The sequence below is a fragment of the Erpetoichthys calabaricus genome, chromosome 5 (genome assembly GCF_900747795.2).
Source record: "Erpetoichthys calabaricus chromosome 5, fErpCal1.3, whole genome shotgun sequence".
NCBI lineage: Eukaryota > Metazoa > Chordata > Cladistia > Polypteriformes > Polypteridae > Erpetoichthys > Erpetoichthys calabaricus.
This window is the reverse complement of record NC_041398.2, coordinates 220,715,597-220,738,900: the sequence shown is the minus strand read 5'-3', so window position 1 is coordinate 220,738,900 and position 23,304 is coordinate 220,715,597. Positions and strand designations below refer to the sequence as shown.

The following is a 23,304-nucleotide window of genomic DNA, read 5'->3' as shown; positions in this document are numbered from 1 at the left end:
GCAAGATGTTCTTGCAGGTCTTTGGAGGTGATCTGTGGGTTGTCTGTAACTATTCTCACAATCCTGCACATATGCTGCTCCTGTATTTTTCTTGGCCTGCCAGACCTGCTGGGTTTAACAGCAACTGTGCCTGTGGCCTTCCATTTACTGATGACATTCCTTACAGTTGAAACTGACAGTTCAAACCTCTGAGATGCTTTTTGTAGCCTTCCCCTAAACCATGAGACTGAACAATCTTTGTTTTTAGATCTTTTGAGAGTTGCTTTGAGGATCCCATGCTGTCACTCTTCAGAGGAGAGTCAAAGAGAAGCACAACTTGCAATTGACCTCTTTAAATACCTTTTCACATGATTGGACACACCTGTCTATGAAGTTCAAGACTTAACGAGCTAATCCAACCAATTTGGTGTTGCAAGTAATCAGCATTGAGCAGTGACAGGCATTCAAATCAGCAAAATTACAAGGGTACCCACATTTTTGCACAGCCAGTTTTTCACATTTGATTTAATTTCACACAACGAAATACTGCTTCACTAAAAATCTTTGTTTGGAAAACACAGCAGTACTCAGATGTTACTAGGAAATGAAAGACATAAAACTGTTATCTTTTTTGTTGAAAGGAGAGTCAATTATTATGCAGGCTTAGAGGGGTTTACAAACTTTTTCATATGACTGTATTTTTCTATATGAACAACTGTAAACCTGCTTTTGCATATACAGTATATATATATATATATATATATATATATATATATATATATATATATATATATATATATATATATATATATATATATATATATATATATATATATATAAATTTACAATTAGTTTTGCTAAAGCATTTGCTTCTTTATCTTAATGAACATTACAATGTGTTTTAGATGAGCTTGGTAAAGATTTAAAGGAACAAATGAATAAAATAAAGAAATTCATATTGTAGCCAAATATAAGTTGCTTCCTTTTTATGTGCATTTGTACTGAACAAAATTTAAGATAATTTATCAAAAATATCCTAAATGCATTATGCAGGCTGTTCAGATCTCCGTACAGATGAAGGTGTCCTCCTTCTCCAGATTCTATCTAACAACTAAGACATGGCATGTTTTCTCACACTGATGGGATTCTCACTTCATATGGCACTTTTGTACTTTATTGAGAACTAACATAACATTCACAAACCTGATTAATGCAAATTCAGTGTTATGAGGGATAAGGGACCTACCCAAACAGCCCCCCCCCCATACACATACAATAACATTAAGACAATTTAGAATAGTCATGCCTTTAGGATGTGGGAAGAAAACCAGATTTACCTGAAGAAAAATCCAAATAGAAATGAGGAGGACACACAGATAACCAAGGACACAAGGTCTGTGAGGTACTGCGTCGTTGTATTCCTCCATGTTATTCATATGCCATTTGCATATACAGACTTGAGGACCACCACCTCAGAATTGTATATTTTTTATACAATGAAAAATATAGAGAACCAGTAACGGCGCACTGCACGATAACGTGCAGTGAATACACTTGACTTGAGCATTCATAGTATTCCTCCTCTTTCTCTGTACGTTTAGCATTCGTTTGCTCAGAGGTTGATGTGCTTGCTGCTTCCTGAGCAGCTCTTGTTTTCTTCACCCTAGCGGCCCGCTGCTTCACTTCTTTCGTCGGCATCTTTTCGCGTTAAAACTGATTAAGTTAGTTTTTGTGTTGCAATTTCTTAGTACGTTTTCTTTAATTTTTCACTTGATCTGGCACTTAAGTCTTCAATCTGCCTCAAGAATGATTAGCGAAGGTGGTAGGGAATGAGAACGGCTCCCGTACACATCCACCGCACGGCTGCCCTGCTGCACGCTGCCGAGAGTTGATTCTACAATAAAATAAAATAAAAATAAAAAGAGTAATAAAATCATCACCCCAGAAGCGGATAGTAGATGTCACGTAGTATATGTGTACCAAATTTTAAGTCAATAGATGAAATGGTTTGCGAGCTACAGGTGATTTAAAATCCTGGACAGACAAACGAACAGCCACGGTAGCGTTTTATAGAAGATGATTGTCTTAGAAACCAGGAAAATAATATTAGATTTTTTGTTTAATTCTTTTCACAATGGGCTTTCTAGTATATTTTTTATTATTACTTTATAAAAAGGTTCATAATAATAATTAGTAGCTAATTGGCTATGCATCAGGGAGGCAACAACGCTACCACTGTACTACTGTGGTGCCCAAAAATCAATCACATAAATGTAAATAATAAAATTCACTTGAAAAATGGATAGAAATCATTTTGCCTTTCTAACTGTTCTTCCTAATTATTGTGCTCAACTTATTACAAAATACATATCTTTAGAATTTTGTCTATGACTTTTATTGAAAGTTATCTGTAACGTTATGGGCAGCAAAAAATGGAACTTTATAGAAATTACTAAGAAAACACAGGTGAAGTAAAAGGTGGTTTGTAATCCCATCAGAAAAATAAATCCTCATTGATTGTTAGGTTGTGGTGAGGTAGTTAAAAGTTGTGACTCAGCAAAGCACTGGTGCCGCCATCAGCCAGAGTCTGTTGAAGCAACGTGAACATCAGTTAAAGCCATGGAAGCCACAACAAACAAAAAGAAGTGTCCTTATTAGGTCAGTTAAGCAGAGTTAAATAAAAGCCATTTCATTTTCTAACCCTGTTAATCCAGAGCAGGGACACTGGTGTGCTGGAGATAATCCCAGCTAGCATAGGGCACAAGGCAGGGACAAACCCTGGACATGGCACCAGTCCATCACAGGGCGATTACGCAAACCCACACACCAAACAAACACTAGGGCCAATTTAGTGTCTCCAACTCACCTAAACTGTATGTCTTTGGACACCAGAGCACCTGGAGGAAATAAATGCAGACACAGGGAGAACATGCAGACTCCATGCAGAGAGGACCTGCTGTCCTTACTGCAAGGAAGCAGCACTACCACTGCACCACCGTGCCACCCAGATAAAAGTACAAAATAAAAAAAATCTAAATAATCAGGTTGGTTATCCTGTCTCCCTAGTTGGTTGGCTGGTAATGTATTATTATTATTATTATTATTATTATTATTATTAATTTTAGTTTCATTCATTCAGTTGTTCTTCATTTTAGTTAAAGGCTTACTGTATGCAAAATTCTCAGTTTTAAATTAACTCACAATGTTAGAGTAACCCTTAAAACTGTATATATGAGAGTTTCAATATATATGCACTTTTTACGTAAGTATTTTTGCTGTGCATCTCAACTCTGCACTCCCCTGATATTAGCAGCATTATACTTTTTCCAGGGACCGCTTCTCGTCACATCCAGAAATGCTTCCAGGTTAGGGCTGATTCCATAATTGCAGTGTGGGCACCAGATTGGTGCTTTCTGTCACTCCAGATTTTTGGTTTCTGTGTAACCCTGAACCATTCAGAAGCCCAAAAGGACTAGAGGTTACAAGGTTCCCACTCAGAGACAATGTACATGTCTAGGAATTGATCTTTCTTTAAGTCACACATATCCTATACTCATTTTTTTTTCTTTTGTGGTCCAGAATTTATAGAGTAGAATTTTTCCATCACAAATATACAGTACAGTTAAACTATGTAATGACTGAATAATTCAAAGGCTCAAAGAATTCACCTTGATCCATATTTAATATTGTTCATTGCTTTTTATTTCATCTTTGGGACTAATATATTTTAAGTTCTTCTGTTCAAGATTCCTAATTTTACATCTGTACTGGGAGAGCTAAAAATATGTTAACAGGCCTGGGTTGCCATGCATGCTCACAACATATTTCTAAATAATGTCAAAGCAAGACTTCTGCTGTTACGAAATAAAAGAATGACAGTACCTCTGATACTTTGATAAAAATTTGAGCAATGAATAATTAACATGCATCTTGTTTACATGATAATATGTAAAGACACCAGTCAATACAAGTACAATCTGGCCAGCTTTAAGGCAAAGTGGGGAGAAAAAATGTTTCAATGAGAAGCACAGATATCCTCAGTTATTGTTTGAGAATGATGAGAATCAGAGTAAATTTAATATTTCAGAAAACCTTAGCCATATCTATCAAGCCATTATTTTCATTCAATTCATAAAATCCTGAACTTAATAAGAAAGTTATTGATTTAAACATTTCTGCTGCAGAATCCCTTATTTAGTTAACATTTGGGAAGATGTGTGCTGCTTTTGCTTACTTCTTTTTGAAGACTCATGTTGTGGGCTGAAGCATCCTGATTTTAGAGCATGGTGTACCGTAATATTAGTACATTATACAGGAGCCCTTAAACACAGCTGGTTGAATTTTTATTACTGGCTATTTTCAGTTCACTGCACTCCATTTACTGCTCTCCAAATGTCTGTGAGCTGGAGGGAAGGTCTTTAGTCGATCTATTAATTTTTAAAATAATGACGACAGATTAAGAGTTTGGCAGCCTGGTAAAGAGTCATATATTAGCAGCACTTTTTATGTTTGTTGACTCTGACTTATGCAAGCCTGTCAGAGATCATAACTGTCTATCTATATTTATTTAAGCAAGCTCTTATTTTAACATAAAAAGCAGGATTCAATGAGCTTCAATTTACAACATGTAATGTGCAGGAAGTGTCATTACTTGAGATAAAATAATAAAGATGAAAACTAAACATTGGTTGATTTAAGAGGCATGTAGGAAGGTAAATTGCCATCAGATTCAGCAGAGGTGTCACATTGATGAAGTTGGTAATAATTCTGCCACACAAAAGGAGTTCAATTGCTGGCCCAGTCGGTCAAGTGGGTACTCTCTTCTTTTATCCACATGCATGAGTTTGTCAGTTCTCGAATCCAAGGATGGCTTCTACCTTTACCTCTTTCCAGGATTGGAAACTTGATAGAGGCTTAAACGGACGGACGGACAGACAGACAGACAGACAGACAGACAGACAGACAGACAGACAGACAGACAGACAGACAGACAGACAGACAGACAGACAGACAGACAGATAGATAGATAGATAGATAGATAGATAGATAGATAGATAGATAGATAGATAGATAGATAGATAGATAGATAGATAGATAGATAGATAGATAGATACTTTATTAATCCCAAGGGGAAATTCACATACTCCAGCAGCAGTATACTGATAAAGAACAATATTAAATTAAAGAGTGATAAAAATGCAGGTATAACAGACAGTAACCTTGAATAATGTTAACGTTTATCAAGCCCCTTCGGGTGGAATTGAAGAGTTGAATAGTGTGGGGGAGGAACGATCTCCTCAGTCTGTCAGTGGAGCAGGACAGTGACAGCAGTCTGTCGCTGAAGCTGCTCCTCTGTCTGGAGATGATACTGTTTAGTGGATGCAGTGGATTCTCCATGATTGACAGGAGCCTGCTCAGTGCCTGTCGCTCTGCCACAGATGTCAAACTGTCCAGCTCTGTGCCTACAATAGAGCCTCCTTCCTCACCAGTTTGTCCAGGCATGAGGCGTCCCTCTTCTTTATGCTGCCTCCCCAGCACACCACTGCGTTGAAGAGGGTCGTCTGATAGAACATCTGCAGCATCTTATTGCAGATGTTGAAGGACGCCAGCCTTCTAAGGAAGTATAGTCGGCTCTGTCCTTTCTTACACAGAGCATCAGTATTGGCAGTCCAGTCCAAAAAATCATCCAGCTGCACTCCCAGGTATTTATAGGTCTGCACCCTCTGCACACAGTCACCTCTGATGATCATGGGGTCCATGAGGGGCCTGGTCCTCCTAAAATCCACCACCAGCTCTTTGGTTTTGCTGGTGTTCAGTTGTAGGTGGTTTGAGTCGCACCTTTTAACAAAGTCCTTGATTAGGTTCCTATACTCCACCTCCTTCTTTTACTTCTTTTAAAGAAAGAACTTTATTTGTCCCCAGAGGCATATAGACTGCTCAAAAAAATGACGGTAACATTTAATCATTGCAGACTAACGCCACTTAAGTTATGCCTCAGAGATATCTGTTAGTCCGGTTTGGAAGCACAAGCAACTGTGGATCAACTTCACCTGCTTTGGTGTAAATGAAATTGACAACAGGTGCACTGGAGAGGAGAGAGCAAGAACACCAAACTCGAAATGGAATGGTTTTGCATGTGGTGGCCACAGACAATTGCTCTCTCCTTATCCTTGCTAACTGATTCTTCTCTAGTTTTGCATTTTGCTAGGGTCCTTTTCACTAGTGGTAGCAGGAGGTGGTACTTGCAGCCGATTCAAGTTGCGCAGGTAGTCCATACGTGCCGTCACAAGGTTCGCTGTGTCTCACAGCAAGTCTCAGGAGCATGGAGGAGATACCAGGAGATGGGCCATAATTCCCATTATGCTACTACGTCATCTTTGTTTTCTTTTGCCCCACTGTTTCAGAGTTTTTCATATGTCCCATTGTCATGACAATCCTCCCACAATTTCGGGATGTGTGCCCCCTGTGATATCATCAGGGCAGTGGTTTAGGTTATACTCACATTTGTTCTGTACCATGCCCAAGCACAATTGTCCCCCCCTCCCTACTTCCCCGCTTGCCTGCACTCACAATGCACTTTAACGTTTTGGGGCCGGGCACACTTTTGTAATGACCATGCGACTTCATATAAAATCAAAACAAGATCCGAATATAGAGTGACAGCATGCATGTCCAAATGATTTTACTTATTTTGTGGTTGTTTTGGAGTTGTGTAGAGCAGGATAACACTCTACCCTCTTACAGATTTAATGAGTGTGCAGCGTAGGGTTTTGCTGTTAATCGTGCTGCACGTATGAGAAGATTTTTATGGTAACAAATGAGGTTAAGGGAGGAATTTACAGCTTTTCTTGCCAACTACAATTCACGTTCATGTGTAAGGTGAGAATAAAAACCTGTTTTCTTCGGTAATGCGGCTTATTGTTTCATTGCCTCAGCCTGTCATATTTCATGAAATGGCTTAAGTTATTTCTTGTTCTTAGTGCATGTTCAAAAGCATAGGCTCACGTCACATTGCATATTCTTTCATTTCGTTCAACATATATAAAAAAAAATGGATGCTTTCATTGGCCCATTCTGAGAAAATTCTGTGACTCCCAATTTGGTGAGCTGAGTAAATAAAACCATCAGTGATTAGTTAGCAGAAGTGCTCCCTTACAAGTAGTGTTTACATAATTATTCAGATCAGGGCTAATTTAATGCTGTTCAAAATAAATTCCTTTTATTTGCTTCCAGAGACAATTAGCTTTAATATGCAACCAAATAGCTAACTGTTCTAAAGCTCCTCGTTTGATTGTGTGCCATGGTTTCGAACTCCAGGGGCCTCAGAACTTCAATATGGATATCTTTTGCAGCAATCAAAGCCGCTGTAATCAGCAATTAAAATTATAGCCAAGTACAGGTGCTGCTAAATGTTAATCAATTGCTTGGTTAGCTGCTAAGCTGCTAATTGAAAATTTGAAATAAGTATTGATTACTTTGATGTTAGGGGTGTCAGAACACGAGCTTGGCATTCCTGAAGACGGCTTTAATTTGCCAATGTGTAGGAGGGATAGATGTTGCCTTTGAAGAATTCAGTCAATTACAGTGTAACCTTCAGCACTGTTTTACAAAATTTCTGAACTCCACATTATTACCCCAACCCCTCAGCCCCCACATCCCACTATGGTATCTTGCACCATCCCCCACCTACCAGTAACAAAGTAAGAATAAAATGATAGCGCACATTTGACTCATCACGTCTGTAGAATCGTTGCCTGAATTTTAATTGGTTTATTTGCATGTTAACAGGCTGTTCTCTGCAGATGGTACTGTGGTCCCCTGCGCGTCAGCAGCTGGCATTAACCGGACCTGTTACTGACTCAATGTGACAGTCATTAAGCATATGATAGGATTCCTGTATTGCCAGGAGGCTGCAGGCACTATCAGTGTCAAACTGCTGATAGGCCCGTGCATAGGTTAATTAATCCAAATATTTATAATTGTACCTGTGATGGGATATAGACTAAAGAAAAAAAACTGCAGACCTACTGTGTATGTGTTTGACATTCTTTTAATTAAAATTGTTAAATATTTACTTTTTCTTTTGAATAGAAAATGGACTATTTCAGATAAATATGAAAAGTTGATGCAACATAGCACAGCACGTTGGATGACCCTGTCAAATACTATCAAGGTGCGCAGTAGTTTCATTGTGAGCTGTTTCTTTTTTACAAAGCTGCATAAGTAACAATAAAGAAAATAAAGTTGACTGAGCACCAAAGCTTTTAACTTGAGAAAAGAAAATTTACCATATTAAAATGAATGTGTGGATATACCTATATATATTATGAGAAAGACAAAAAAACAACTGTAAACAAGTGGGACACTGGATGGTGAACCCCATATAATTGGCCAAACAAAAATCACAGAAATTGCAAAAGGTCATTATGATTGCAGAGAAAGTCTTCTTCTATATCTGACTATATTCTTCTCATATCGGTGTTATTATAGATAGTTGTGGGAGAAAAAGGCAGATCCGTAGCCAGAAAGAAGCAAAAGTGACGTCAAAGTTCCTTGTGCCGCTGATCTTCTGTTCTCAGAGCAAGAAAGCAAGAAGAGATGAACAACTGCGCCATCTCCTGGAACGGAGTGTAATTACTATTAAGAAATGATCCCTGAAGATGTCTCACATTCACACGTGTGTGAGAATGTAGGCCTGGAAAAGTTAACGCCTTAATGTTTGCGATTAATATGGCCTATTCCACAGCCGGAAATGAGGAAAATGACCCAGGGAGTGCTTCGGTCAGGGTAGCATTGTCATGCATTTTTGCTTTTTTTTTTAAGATTATGAAACAATAACACAAATAAATTAAGTGCGTACCTAATGAATTACATACAGATCCAGTACCGGATTTATATACTGCCTTTAAAAATGTAATGAAATAAAATTTTCATTTAAAGGTTTAACATTTCGTATTACATAGTTGACAACGATACGACACATGTCAATATGTAACACTGATGTTCGTTTTTTTTGATTTAGCCATACTGACATAGGTGCTGGGGAGTCGGGAGGGAGGTTTATGACAGTCCTGGTGCAATTATAGAGAAAAGTTGCGAAGGTAACAATTACGCTGTCTTTTTTATTCATTTCATGTTTCAGTAAGAAGATCGAATCAATGTCTTATCACATAAGTGCTAAATAAGTTATCTATGAGTGGCACTAAAACCAAAATAAGTCTCTAGTACCTCTGTATTTAACTCACCAGTCTGCCAGCGACTGCCCTAATATAATGTATTTAAAAAATTCAGCGAAATAGAAGTGTAATGATTATCCTTACCCATGATTCACATTTGCAGTATCTTCACTAAGTTATGCAAAGAACATAACCTTACCATCCAGGTAATGCACAGTGTCAGTTTTTAAGCAAGATAGCAGCTATGCAGATGTTTTTTTAGAATGTGAGGAGCAAAGGTGTAAGTAGAGCAGTGTTCTCAACCCTTTTTCTGCTGTAGCACACTTTTTGTAACCCAACAAAAGGCACATCGTGGATTCTACCAATCACAAAAACATTTAAACCTATAAATGTGCTAAACTGTCTGAAAGGGCAGACTTCAGTGGGGTGGTAAGAAAAGCAGCTCAGAGACTGATGTTCCCAGACACAGCACTTATTGAGCACTTTGGACGCATTTTCCAGCTACTTCATCCCTTTGCCCACTCATACATGTGGTCCTCATCCTGCCTCACTCCACTGACCCAGGGTCAGAGGCAACACGTATGCCCAATGTCCCTCAGTTCTGCAAGAGTCCCTGGTGAACACGCACCCAGGCAGATGGACTCCCAACATGGCTGCTAAACTGCTCTCTAAGTGCTGTGTCTGCAAAATGGCAATCACAGAGCTGCCTTTATGCCGGCTTCTCCAGGTAGTCCCATCCTCCTCAGACATATACATGTGTTACTGGGCTTGAGTACATTATTTTAAAAAGTGTACTTTTCAATTTATTTTCAAATGTAAAATTATTTTAATCTAAACAAAGCAGACTATTTATTAAAAATAAAAAAAAACACATGCATGCTTTTAAAGACGTTATATACAGTATGACTGTCTCAAAAATATGTCTGGATTTGATGCACTTATTTACCTCATGGAGAACAGCAATTCCTGCAGCTTTTGGTTATAAGCAACATTTTAATTAAAGTGCAGTTTGTGTTTTTAGTAGAAAGTGTGACTAGAAACAACATACTGTTACATGTTCACTGTTGGCTCCATTTTGACTTGTGCCTCATTGATAACTGTCAGCTGATTGCCAGTTATCAGGTATTTTAAGGTATTATAACCAACTGCTGTCACACTTAGTGACAAGACTGAGAGCTGATCCCTGCCTTTACACAGGCCCAGGTCCCAGCACAGTGTGAAGGACTATTAGAAATGAAGATGGCATCTTAGCTGTGATATTCTTGACACTGGAGAGAATACTGAAATGTTTTGCTGCTAGAACACAATTATTCAGCCTGATTACAAAAAAAACAAAAAACAAAGTGCAATATAAGCATTGGGAAGAGTTTGTGACTTTTATTCTAATTTGTGATTAAAAGTGAATCAAATTTGCCACCATTTAGTGGCTAACTGAGTAAATCACAATATGCAAGCTTTCAAGGCCTTGCCTGAAGAAGGAGACCAAGTTGCCTCGAAAGCTTGCATATTGTGATCTGCTCAGTTAGCCACTAAAAGGCGTCATTTTGCTTCACTTCTTTTAGCATCCACTAATGGCTAATATTATATATAACTGTTTAACTATATTCTAATTTATGAATATATTACTAATCTTCAAACAATCTGCGTGTAGTAGCACTTCTAAGGTCGTTCTGTTAATTTCCATGTTAGGTATTAAAAATACTACAGCTCGGTCCAATTTATAATCAAAACATTATTCCGGTTTGCCCTTTGTAGTGGAATTCCACCTTTTGTAACATTACTTTATATATTACCTTTCATTGAATACATCACAAATATGTTAAAAATAGTCAATACAATAATACAAAACATAAATACATTTATAAAATAACACATACATTTGTCTGCAAATGCCTATTCCAAAAGAGCTTGGAAATAATTATTACATTTTAGAATACAGAGACATTAAATTACAGTAAAAGTTTCCAAATATCACCACCATACTTCCATATAGGGGACGCTCTAACGGTCAATGAATGTGACTGAAGTCGTCTTTCCGTGCATTATCCTCTGCAGGAACTCACCAGTTCATATTCAGTTTTCATGTTACAGACTTTAAATCTTGCAAAACAAAAAAATCTGTGCCTAGCAAAATCTTCAAAGAACATTTATCATCATAAAACAGTTAATCACTGCTAAATATTAACAAGCACATATGATTGGTTATAATGATTTTTAAGTCAGCTTCAGTAGGGCACACTAGTAACCTGAGGAACACAAATTAAAAAATATTAATAAATTTAAAAATATTACACTAAACTGCATGCCATTTGGAGTATTTCAAGATATATGGATTCTGCACAAACTATGAAAAAAATCAAGGCAATCAGGTCTCATGTAGATCATGAAATATCAAAATTTGAAACGTGAAGATGCTGTCATCCTGTGAACGCGGTCTATGAACTCACTATGCCCTGCATGTCATTTTTTTAGCTTTCAGATTCAGCATTTAAAGGTTGTTGACTTCCGAGATAATATTGTTGCAAATAATAATCGCATGTCTTCCCTCAGATACTGTAAGTACAATTTTAAACTTTTTTCAGATTTTTTTGACCTAAGCAAGGAACATTTGTAACTTCTGTCTTTTCAAACTCAATTTAAAAAAAAAGTGAACAACACAGAAAAAACACTATAATTACAAAGAGCAGAGTAATATTAATGCAATCCGTGCAATTCCTGTGCTAACATGTGGATTTTGTAATTTTATTAAACAAAAGAAATAAAAAAGAAATATGTTACAAATCAGTCCTTTGAATCATCTAAAGACAGATAGATTTAAAGAATAAGATAATAACAAAGAAAAAAAATTGGGGTTCCAATCTGGCTAAAATCTCATTTAATGGCAAGGAAAGGATGCTAGTGTGTAAAGATGACTCCAGTCATTTCAGACATTTGTTAGTAAAGCCAGTGAAGTTAAATTCAGGGTGTTAAAAGAGGAAGAACTGTACTAGACTGCATTAAAGAAATGAAGGGACCTGAGCTTTGATTTAAATGTTACAACTGATGAAGTCTCACTATAAATAGCCCAGGACTAGTGTGCAAGGAAATGCCATGTAAAGTTCAGTGTTGGGGTTTGTTGGGAATTAAGACTACTACAGGCATGATTTGAAAGTGAGACAGCTAGATCTGAGACGTGAAGTGATATTATACACTGGGACTTAGAAATTGTCAAACTGTTGCTGGCAGTGGAAGATCTCAGCTGTCACACCTGTTTATATGAGACTCGTGTGTCTGGTGTCGCTACTTTGAAATGAAGCAGCAGGGTCGTGAAGATAATTGTAAAATCTTTAAAAGAAACTGTGTCATTAGTACGGTACACTGCAAGTGTTGCTACTGCTAACAAATATCTCCCTCTATCATTTCCACTACTAGGGCCTTTCTGAATCACATTTTCTTTCCTGCAGTCTCCTTCTTCACCAGGCCACCCATCACAAGTGTCGGTGGGAAAGTACTTTTTCTGTGTCACAGAAACTCAGTAAAGATACACTGTGCTGTAAATACAGCACAGTTTCACATTGTATATATTCAGCTGCATTGTCCCTGAGAGGGTGACAACGAGACAAAGATCGACATAAAATGGAAAAGCAAGTGGAAGAGATTTGGTGTAATCATTATTAAAATTAGGCACACTGAGCTTTGGAAGTGCACATGCGGGCAATTTGTTTAAAATATTATCCCTTGAATAACATTTTGATTACTACCTTGACCCTCATCAGTGCCTTGCTGGATGTTGTAATTAAGAGTATTGTTCAGCAGCATATGCTCATGTCAAATTCGTGTCCAGATACTAGCGAAGCACTTTAATAGCAGACTAAATAGAGAGGTTTTGTTATGCAAGAACATATGTTCCAGCTTTTGATTTAGAGCATTTAAAAAACTGCCACACATTCAGCCCAGGGGGGTCAGGCTGTTGGCACTGCACTTAGAAGACAAATCAAAATGTTAATTTTCATCCAGGGTGTTTAGCAATACTCTTTTCATTTCATGGCTTTATCGTGTAATTTTTACAAGTTTATTTTAAAAATCCTATTGAACCAGTATGAATAGACATAGACTCCATCTATTCCTCCATCTATCCATCCATGTTCAGATTTTGTGGTGAGCTAATGCCTGTCCCAGCAGTATTAAGAGCAAGGTGGGGAACCAATCCTGGTAGGATGCAAGTCTGTCACAGAGTATACTCACACCAAGACAGTTTAGAGTAGTAAGTTAACCTACGGTATATCCATGTCTTTATGGTGTGGGTGGAAAACTGGAGTAGTCATAGGGAAACCCACACAGACACAAGAACAATGTGCAGACTCTGTATGGGTAGTGATCAGATTCAAACCCAAGAGCAGTTCAGGATCACAGGTGCCTGGAGTTATCCTGTCAACTCTGAATGTAAGACAGGATCAATGGATGACATGACACTCCAGTACATAAGTATAGATTTGTTTTTTAAAAACATTCAATTAATATATTTTAAACTAGTCATTTAGCCCGTTACAATAACGGGCGCTAGAACAGTAGTGCATAAACATTAGTAGGAACAGTCTATATTAAATGGCAAGGGACTTTGACCTCATTCTTTTTGTTGGTCGGATTTTTCTTTCTTTCAGCCTTTCTTTTGTTCATGTTTACTTGCTGAGCTGACCGTTCTTCGTGGGCTGCCGCCGTGTATTGTGTGTCTTTAATTTTCTGTGACAGTAATACTGTCTTGTACGGCTCTATTCAATAAGGGCGCGTAGATAATTTAGTTCAAATGGCTCTGGAATATGTGAAGAGCAACAGGTGCAGATCTTTATTTACACGCGCCTTTATTCGCTGCGCCCAATTGAGGTCGTCCTTTTGAGGCTCGCCTTTTTGTGCGCGCCCTTATTGAAGAATGCCTGTGCGCGCCCTTATTGAAGGATACTGTCTTATACGTCCGCTGGCTTGTACGTCCGTAATATACGCCCGTACATCCGTAATATACCTTTAATTTTCTCTGGCGGTAATACAGGCGTGCGCGTCAGTAATATGCCTTTAATCTCCTCTGACAGTAATACTGGCTTGTATGTGGCTGTAATATGCATCACTGTATTGTGTACCTTTAATTTCCTTTCGCAGTAATACTGGTTTGTATTTCCGTAAAACGACTCTAACTTTCTCTGACAGTAATATCGCGCATCGCACCGTGCCCCGCGCATGCACACTTCACCAGAAGACACACACACACGGACACCTGGACGCACATAGGGATTTTATATATATAGATAACAGCCTGCATGGGTTTATGAGAGGAAAATCTTGTCAAGCCAATCTTTTAGATTTTTTTAAACAGGCAATTGCAATAGTTAACAAAGGCAAAGCATATGAAATAATTTACTTAGACTTTCAAAAAGCCTTTGATTCAGTGCCACACCAAAGATTCATTTTGAAACTAGAAGCTGTAGTCATCAGAGGTAACCTACAAAACTGGACCTCAAGTTGGTTAACGTAGCAGGAGATAAAGAGTACAAGATACGAAGAGAAGGCTCTGTGTGGACTGTCCCTCCCCCTTTAAGTTTTCTGATTTATATTAATAACGTAGATTTTGGCAATTGTGAATTTTGCCAATGATACTAAAATTGTTGGAGTGGCAGGCACTGAGGAGACAGCAAAAATGATTGAAGAAGGCTGGGACAAGCTTCAGAACTGGGCGAACACTTTGCAAATCCAGTTTGATGTAAAAAAGTGCAAAGTGCTACACGTGGACAAAAGGAATATCAAATACAAGTTTGGGGCCTGTCCTCTGGGAAACGGCCACTGAAAAGAGTTTCGGGGTTTATGTTGACAACAACATTTATTTCTATAGCACGCTTTCATACAGATGATGTAGCTCAAAGTACTTTACAAGTACTTTACACCTTTCTTGATCAGCCTGGTTCATATGTCACAGCACTATTTTTGGATTTTTCTTCAGCGTTCAATACTATACAGCCTCATATACTGATTGGGAAATTGAACAGTATGAATGTAAACCCATTTATTACACTGTGGATTCAGAACTTTCTTTTAAACCGTTCACAGACAGTTAAAGTTCAGGACACTTTTTCAATAGTCATTCATTCAAACACAGCAAGTTCGCAGGGGCATGTCTTATCACCATTACTGTTTACTCTGTACACAAGTGACCTGAGACAGAATAATGACCACTGCTCCATTATCAAGTATGCGGATGACACCATGATCATAGGACGCATAACTGGGGAGGATGAAAGCCACTATCTAAATCAAGTGGACTGTATGGTAAACTGGTGCAATAAAAACTCTCTCACTCTGAATGTAAAAAAGACCAAAGAAATGATATTTGATTTTAAGAGACAGAAATCTGTATGTTCACCTATTATAGTTCTGGGAGAGGAGGTAGAAATAGTGACTGAATATAAATACTTAGGAACTTACCTAGATAACAATCTTAACTGGAATATAAGTACAAGTACCTCATGTTGTCCTTCTATCGTAGTATGATCCAGTCTGTGATCACTTTCAGTTTCATTGCCTGGTATAATAGTCTGACAAATCAAAACTCAAAAAAGCTCCAACAGATTACAAAGTATGCAGCTAAAGTTATTGGGGCTGATGTAGATGATTTGACTAGTGTGTGTCAGAGGGCAATGTTAAAGAAACTGGAAATCATCTCAACTGATGCCAGACATCCATTACATGTAGAACTAAAGTTCAGTAAATCAGGAAGGAGAGTCGCTTTGAAAACCGACACAAATCGCTCCAGAAACTCCTTTCTTCCTAGTGCCATACGACTTTTCAATAAGAAATATTGGAGATAATGATTAAGGTTTTGATATATATCCTGTAACCTTTTTTTTTTTGGTGTAAATATGTATTATCTAACTGCCTTACCTTAACCTTTCTTGTTTCTATTTGTCTGTTTTATTTCATTCTGTCTGTTATTAGATGCAACTGCGAAGGCAAATTTCATGTTTTCTTGTGTAAACATGACTAAATAAGGAAACCTTAAACCTTAAGATGAAGAAAGAAAAAATATAAAAGTAAGATTAGGCAATACTAAGTAACAAAGAATACAGTAAGGCCAGGAGGACAGAAAAACAAAAAAAAGACCAGGGACTGGAGGAAAAAAAAACAAAATCTGCAGGGGTTCCAAGACCACGAGACCACCCAGCCCCCACTGGGCATTCTACACTAACATGAATGATCTCAATCAGTCCTTATGGTTTTCAGGCTTCACGTGGAAGAATTAGATGAAGGGGTTCATGTGCACCTCTGGCCTTCAATCCATCAATGTAGGGAGGGCACGGTGTTTTGATCAGATGGTGGTGGCACAGATCGCCACCACAGAAAACCGGAATAAGAACAGTAGAGAAAGTAGGGGTCAGTACGGATTTTGTAGCCGTGGAAAAAAAATGCTAATTATATGCATATACAGAATATCAGAGGTACACTAAAATTAAGCTATGAGAAAGCCATTTTAAAGTAATGGGTTTTTAGCAGTTGACAACACATAGCAATGAGATGAAGCTATTAAAAGAAGAAGTAAAAAGTTAGTATATCATAAAAAATGTTGAATATAAATCAAGAAATGTTATGCTTAGGCTATATAATGCATATCTAAAAAGCATTGATAAAGCATTGATTCATTTTAACAGTGAATCACATTCTTGAGGGCACCAGTAGAAATTAAGGGGAAGTGCATTTAGGACTGAAGTCAGGAAGCACTTCTTTACACAAATAATTGTAGGAATCTGGCACAAAATACTGAAACCTTGATAACTATTAAGAAAAATCTGGATGAGATATTGGGACAGCATAGGTGTTAGTTAAACAAATGAGCCTAATAGACTGAATGGTCCCCTCTTGTTTGTCAAATTTCTCACTTTCTCATGTTCTTAATTTAATCATATTTAGATTAATAAGAAATTGCTGATACAGTTAAAGATTATGTAATGTAAACTTTGAAAAGTGATGCTTTAAATTGCTATTACTTTTGGGTGGAATGGTGGTTCAGTGGCAAGTTCTGCCTTCTCACAGCTCAGGGTTTGAATCCTAGCCAGGAGATTGTTTTTTGTAGATTTTACACATTCTCTCCCCAAAAGACACATTGGTTAGATTTATTGGACACTGTAAATTAACCCTACAATGGCCTCTGAGTACAGGAGAATAATAGAATGTGTTCTGTAATGGACTGGTGTCCTGCTCAAGGTGGGTCAATAAATGCTTTCTGACCAGTGCTGGCAAGATAGGCTCAATTGGATCATGTGGATTTAAAGATAGATTAATTATTCATGAACAGTGTACATTTTTAAAAACTTAATCATATGGCAAAATACTTCAAAGAGAATTACACTGCTTTTAAATGTAACATATCATCTGAAGCAACACATATTAAATTATGTGGAGTTAACAGAATATCTTAATACTATGAAGCTGTCCAGCACAGCATAACCACAAATATGCTACAGATATTCAGAAAATGTACTGACAGATTCTAATCTGAAATTGTCTCTCTTACCTGTATGTTCTGTGGACTCTTTTGTGTCCAGATGCTGGCTCCTTGTGAGAATTCTCCAGTTACACTGATTAACCTGTTTTAGCCCAAAGACATGCATGTTAATTCAACTGCGAACTCCATAAATCTTACCAGTTTCAGGATTCAGGCCAGGCTAGTTCACTACTTGTGCCCAATGCTGCCAGGGTAGACCCTGCTGGTTCAGAATCATGTGACTTACGCACACACACACACACACACATATATATATATATATATATATATATATATATATATAAATACTTTTTATAAACCACACTTATATTAAGTTAAAAAGTGTACTAAAAAGTAAAAAATAAGTCTCTCATACATCACTCGTAAAACAAAAGCGTGGACGCTATTACTAAGATTTTATTGATTGATGAAAAGTGCCCACTCTTTTATTTTACGAGTGATGTATGAGAGACTTATTTTTTACTTTTTAGTACACTTTTTAACTTAATATAAGCGTGAAAAGTATTTTTTATATATATATTATTTTTTACTTTTTAGTCTTAGGTTTGTTTAAGTATAATTTTGTAATCAATATTTTAACACTTCCTTTAATATTTCTATCTGTTACTAGCGCCATCTATTGGTGAAATCTTTAACTATTCTTCATATGAAAATTTAATTTCTTAATTAACATGGATTAATTGAACAATTTGTGAAATTGATTATTGATTCATGTATTGTCATCGAAAGTGAGTAAGTGTGCAAAATGTCAAGTCATTTGGACAATAGGAAGTGGGCTAAATATCGATTACAAGATTTGTACCAGACAACAAACAGGTGAAGTTAAAAGAAGTGTGGTAATAAAAATGAAGGTGATACTTGAATTTTATGATGTTAAACCACTTGAAAGGAGTAGCGTTGACTTACATTTAATAATTATGCATCAGACTAAATGTTTTATTTTCCATCAAAAAAGTTCCCATTCAGTCTCGCCTGATAAGAAACCTTTCGGTCTAATGGTTTACCATATCAGTTTAATGTTTTGTTGCAAACTCCCATGAGAAATTTAACATTTCTTGCTATTAGTTATAGAATGTCTGAGATTCAGATATGTCAGACCATTGTACATTTTAGTTCATCTCGCTTGCTCAGCTTTTTCAATGCTGATTTTTTCTCCTAGCTTTATATACTTTGATGCTGTTCAGTTTAAAAATAAATCATGGGCTATACAGCATAAACTTCTACTTATTAATATTTAAGTAGACATTCATGCCAGAGATGCTCAGTACTATAAGACCTGGATGACCTTGTTTCCGTTGTGTTTTCATATCTCCTTGGACTTCATGATTGAGCCTTTTCCTCAAATACAGTACATATCTAAATGTGTACATACCATCGGAGTGCCTTTCCCTTCTCAGGAAGACATGTTCTTCAAAGGCTGTGTCCACAAGACCTGCTACAATGTGTTGGTCCCTTCTCACAACTCTCAGGGATTCTTCATTTTTTTGCCTCTGGATAAGGATGCTGCACCATCACAACCAGATCTGTGACATTATGTGATAGGATTTTCCCCCAGTTTGTCAGACTCTTCAACACAATAGGGCTCTGCTATGATCTTCCACTCTATCCTAATGTCTTAGATCGCAAACTCTCTTTCTCTAGTTTATGTACAAGTCACTTTATCTGTCATGTCATGAGATCAGTCACTGCGCTGACCTATAGAACTTGAATTTAAGTCGATCTCTATGTAATTGTAGCAGTTGCATGGTTTTGTCAGTTTGTGCACACTGTCTAATTTGCACTATGTGTACTGCACACTATAAGCCCTAAACTTTGTCATTTCTTCTCTCCGTATACTTGTATATGGTTGAGATGACAATAAAATTTACTTTGACTTTGACTAAAGGGTATAACAGCAGCCAGGTTTGTTCTTATTATTATAATATATGGATGTTCCTGAGAAGTGGCTTTTTTTGTGACTGTTTCTACATATTCCTTTACATTATTGTTACAGAGTATCAAGGTCAGCTGGATGCCCCCTCCTTCAAACACGCAGAATGGCTTCATCACTGGTTATAAAATACGGCACAGGAAGACTGGACGCAGAGGGGATCAGGAGACATTGGAGCCTAACAATCTATGGTACTTGTTTACAGGTAAGTATCAAAGGTTCTCATTTGATTGATGCTGTAACCGTAAGATAAGCTTCATTTAATATGACCATGCACTTTTGTCATTCTCAAATCTCCTTATTTTAATGCAAGGATGTATCGTAAAGTTGTAGCTTTATGGAAGAGTGACAAAGAGAAAAACACATATGACATTTTTGCTAGAATTTGCCAGGAGGCACATAGGAGACACAGAAGTTACAAGAAGAAACATTGTGAAGAAACATTGTGAAGCATGGTGGTAGCTGTGAAAGGCTTGCAAAGGTTAGAGTTAAATGAATGCAGCAAAATGCAGGGAAATCCTGGAGGAAGATCTGATATATTCTGTAAGAAACCTGCACCTTTGGAGAAGATTTGTTCTCCAGCCAGACAACAACCCCAAGCCAGCAACAACAGACAACAACGCTACGCATAAAGCCAAAGCTACACAGCAAAGGCTTCAAAACAACAATATTAATGTCCTATAGTGACTAAATCCAGAACTGCATCCAAATGAGAATTTGTGGCTGGACTTGAAAAAGGCTGTTCAATCCTGATCCCTATGCCTCCTGACAGTTTTGCAATGAAGAATGGGTTAAAGGGCATTGTCCTCGAGTACAAAGCTGACAGAGACCTGTGCACACAAACTGAAGTCTGTCATGGCTGCCAGAGGTACATTTATTAAGTACCGAAATAAAGGGTGTGAATACTTATGCGATCAATTGTTTTGTAATTCATTTAGACTACTTCCAATAACCTGTTTTCATTTTGATCATAAAGAGTCTTTCTGTTGAACGCTTTCAGAGGAGTGAATACTTTTTATTGGCACTTTGTATATATATGTATAACCGTATATTAAACTACTAAAAGGAATTCAAAAGCAGATCAAATCAGAGTCACATTATATATTGTACGTTTTGAAAAAAGCATGTACTTGCAAAAGATATTCACGTAAAAATATAGACCCTTTAAAGCCAATAAATTAAGAACTGTCTCTCTTTCCAGGGTCATTTCTAGACTGTATTGTGCCAGACTTGCTTGCCTCTTAAATTGTTTTTGATAGATCAATGCTCTGGAAAAGTCTATTTTTAAAGTAACCACGTCTCTCAGCAGTGGCCTTCAAATTAAATGAGTATCTATAGCAACCTTCTAACAACCAAAGACATTGAACTGCATTTCATAAAGTGGAACTTACTTGTCAAATGTGAATCTAAGTATCATTTATTTCACATGGCATATGATGGTGCATAACTAAATGTTTATCTGTTTTTTATTTTTATGATGGTGCATGATAAATGCTGTTAAAAAATATCCTTTATATTATAGATCTGTCAGTTAACTGGAAGAACAAACACCATATACTTTAAGATCTCTCTCCAATATAGATTGGAAAGCTTAGGGAAAAACCACATAGTGTGCTTAACTGAAACAATGCACATTTATTATAGCCTCCCACCTGAATTCATTTTTATCTATCAAGTGAAAGCAAAACAGTTAATCTCGGAGTAGTCCAAGTTGCATTCTGAATGGTTTAATAAGACACATAAATGAGGGATTTCATGAACCCTGAATTTGTGTTAAGAGTTTCTGTAGTACTGGATGTCCATTCAAAACTGCTGCCTAGAACTTGGAAAGGTCAAGCCGTGAAGCTGTGCTCAAAAACTAAGTGATAGTCTGTTTTTTTTACAAATCTCTTTTCTTTAGTGCAGCACAGGTAAGCCTTAATTTTGTACAATTAAACCAATTATACAAAATTATCCATTGCTGAATTCTGTATGGCTTTTCGCATACATAACACAATTCCTTTAAAGACTAAAAGTTAGTTTTGAAAAGCACATTCAAGAAACAGTCCAAGACATTGAACAAAATTATTTTCTTATTGAAATCTGATTTGGAATATTTACTGGCAATATTTACTGGTTAGATAGATAGATAGATAGATAGATAGATAGATAGATAGATAGATAGATAGATAGATAGATAGATAGATGCCCGAACACCAACAGACTGAGACCACATCTTTATAAAGGCACATGTTTATTTTTTTCAATAGATACAGTCCCGCACAGCACACTGTGCCCCCAACACCAATCACCCCTACTCCGGGCTTCTCTCTCACTGTCCTTGGACCACCTTTCCTCTCTCCAGGGTGCCTCGTCCCGACTGTAGCTCCCTGATTGCAGGGAGGCGGCCCCTTTTATAGTGACCCAGATGGGCTCCAGGTGCTCCGTCTGACGACTCTTCCTGGTGTGGCGGAAGTGTCAGGAGAGTAACCGGAAGCACTCCAGGCGTCCCTGGAAGGATCATCCTCCATGTTCCCGGGTGTGGCGGAAGTAAAGGTTTCCCGGGCTCTCTGAGACTATGGGTGCCCCCTGGCGGTGGCCATGGGCCCCAATGGGCTTGAGCCTCCTTGCTTCTCTCCCGTGGTCCTCTCCAAATCCAGGATGGTTGCCCCCTCATGGCCCGCAGGATGAATACGCCACCTCCTGGTCCTTCTAGGCGTCCCGGCTGGGTCTGTCCCCCATCTGCTTGTGACGATAGATAGATAGATAGATAGATAGATAGATAGATAGATAGATAGATAGATAGATAGATAGATAGATAGATAGATAGATAGATAGATAGATAGATAGATAGATAGATAGATAGATAGATAGATAGATAGATAGATAGATAGTTGAAGAATGTCTAATATACATATACTTAAAGATAACGTAATAATTGCTAGGATGGCACTTGGCAAAAAAGAAACCAAAGGAAAAGTACAACAAATTCAGCATTGCATTGTATTTGTTCCTTTTAGGGTTTTTATATCCTTATATCTGTGCAAGGCTCTCAGATGATACTTTACATTTCACAAGCTGAATCAAGTGTGTACATTCCCATAGCAGTATAGGGCATAAAGCTATGCAGCATACACATAATGTAACATGTAAAAATGAAAACAGTGAATAAGTATCTAGTATCTACACTTTAAGGTAGACATCATCAGTTAGTTATGGATTTGCTGTATTTAAACCCAGCTCTTGTAGGCAGTAATGGTTCAAGGGACATAAGACTTATTCAGTCTGACCGAGTCACTAGAACATTTACTTCTCTGTGCTCTTATTTGCCGATAATGGAAACAGGAGAAGCTTTCCCCAGTTTAATGCTTGGTACTACAAATTAAAACATATTTCCATTTTTTCTGTTATGGAGAAAGCTACACTCTATCTTGGCAGCTTTGCCATAAAGTTGTGATCAGTCCTTGAGGGACACCAGGCCATCAAACTCCCTGACAAACTAATATACGAGGGGTGCTGCAAGAGTCCTTAGCCTTCAGTTTTTAGTGTGCTGCCATCATGTTCACATTGGTTGGAAATCAAACTTATTCTCTTTTGAATTTATGAATAAAGTTTGTTACCCACAAGAAATCATTGTGAGTGATGCAAGGGGAAAGAGTGAGAGGAGTGGGGGTTGCCCCGACTAATTCTAAACTAGTCATTTTTCCACCATGACAATG

The 23,304-nt window shown here is 37.5% G+C and overlaps 1 protein-coding gene across 1 annotated transcript in view; it reads left to right on the top strand.

Moving 5' to 3' along the window:
• dcc (DCC netrin 1 receptor) overlaps nucleotides 1-23,304 on the top strand; it is an 899,751-nt gene that overhangs the window by 694,126 nt on the left and 182,321 nt on the right. The window contains exon 13 of the mRNA XM_051928027.1: nucleotides 19,670-19,811. Coding sequence (XP_051783987.1) covers nucleotides 19,670-19,811 — 142 coding nt within the window. The remainder of the gene's footprint in view (nucleotides 1-19,669; nucleotides 19,812-23,304) is intronic.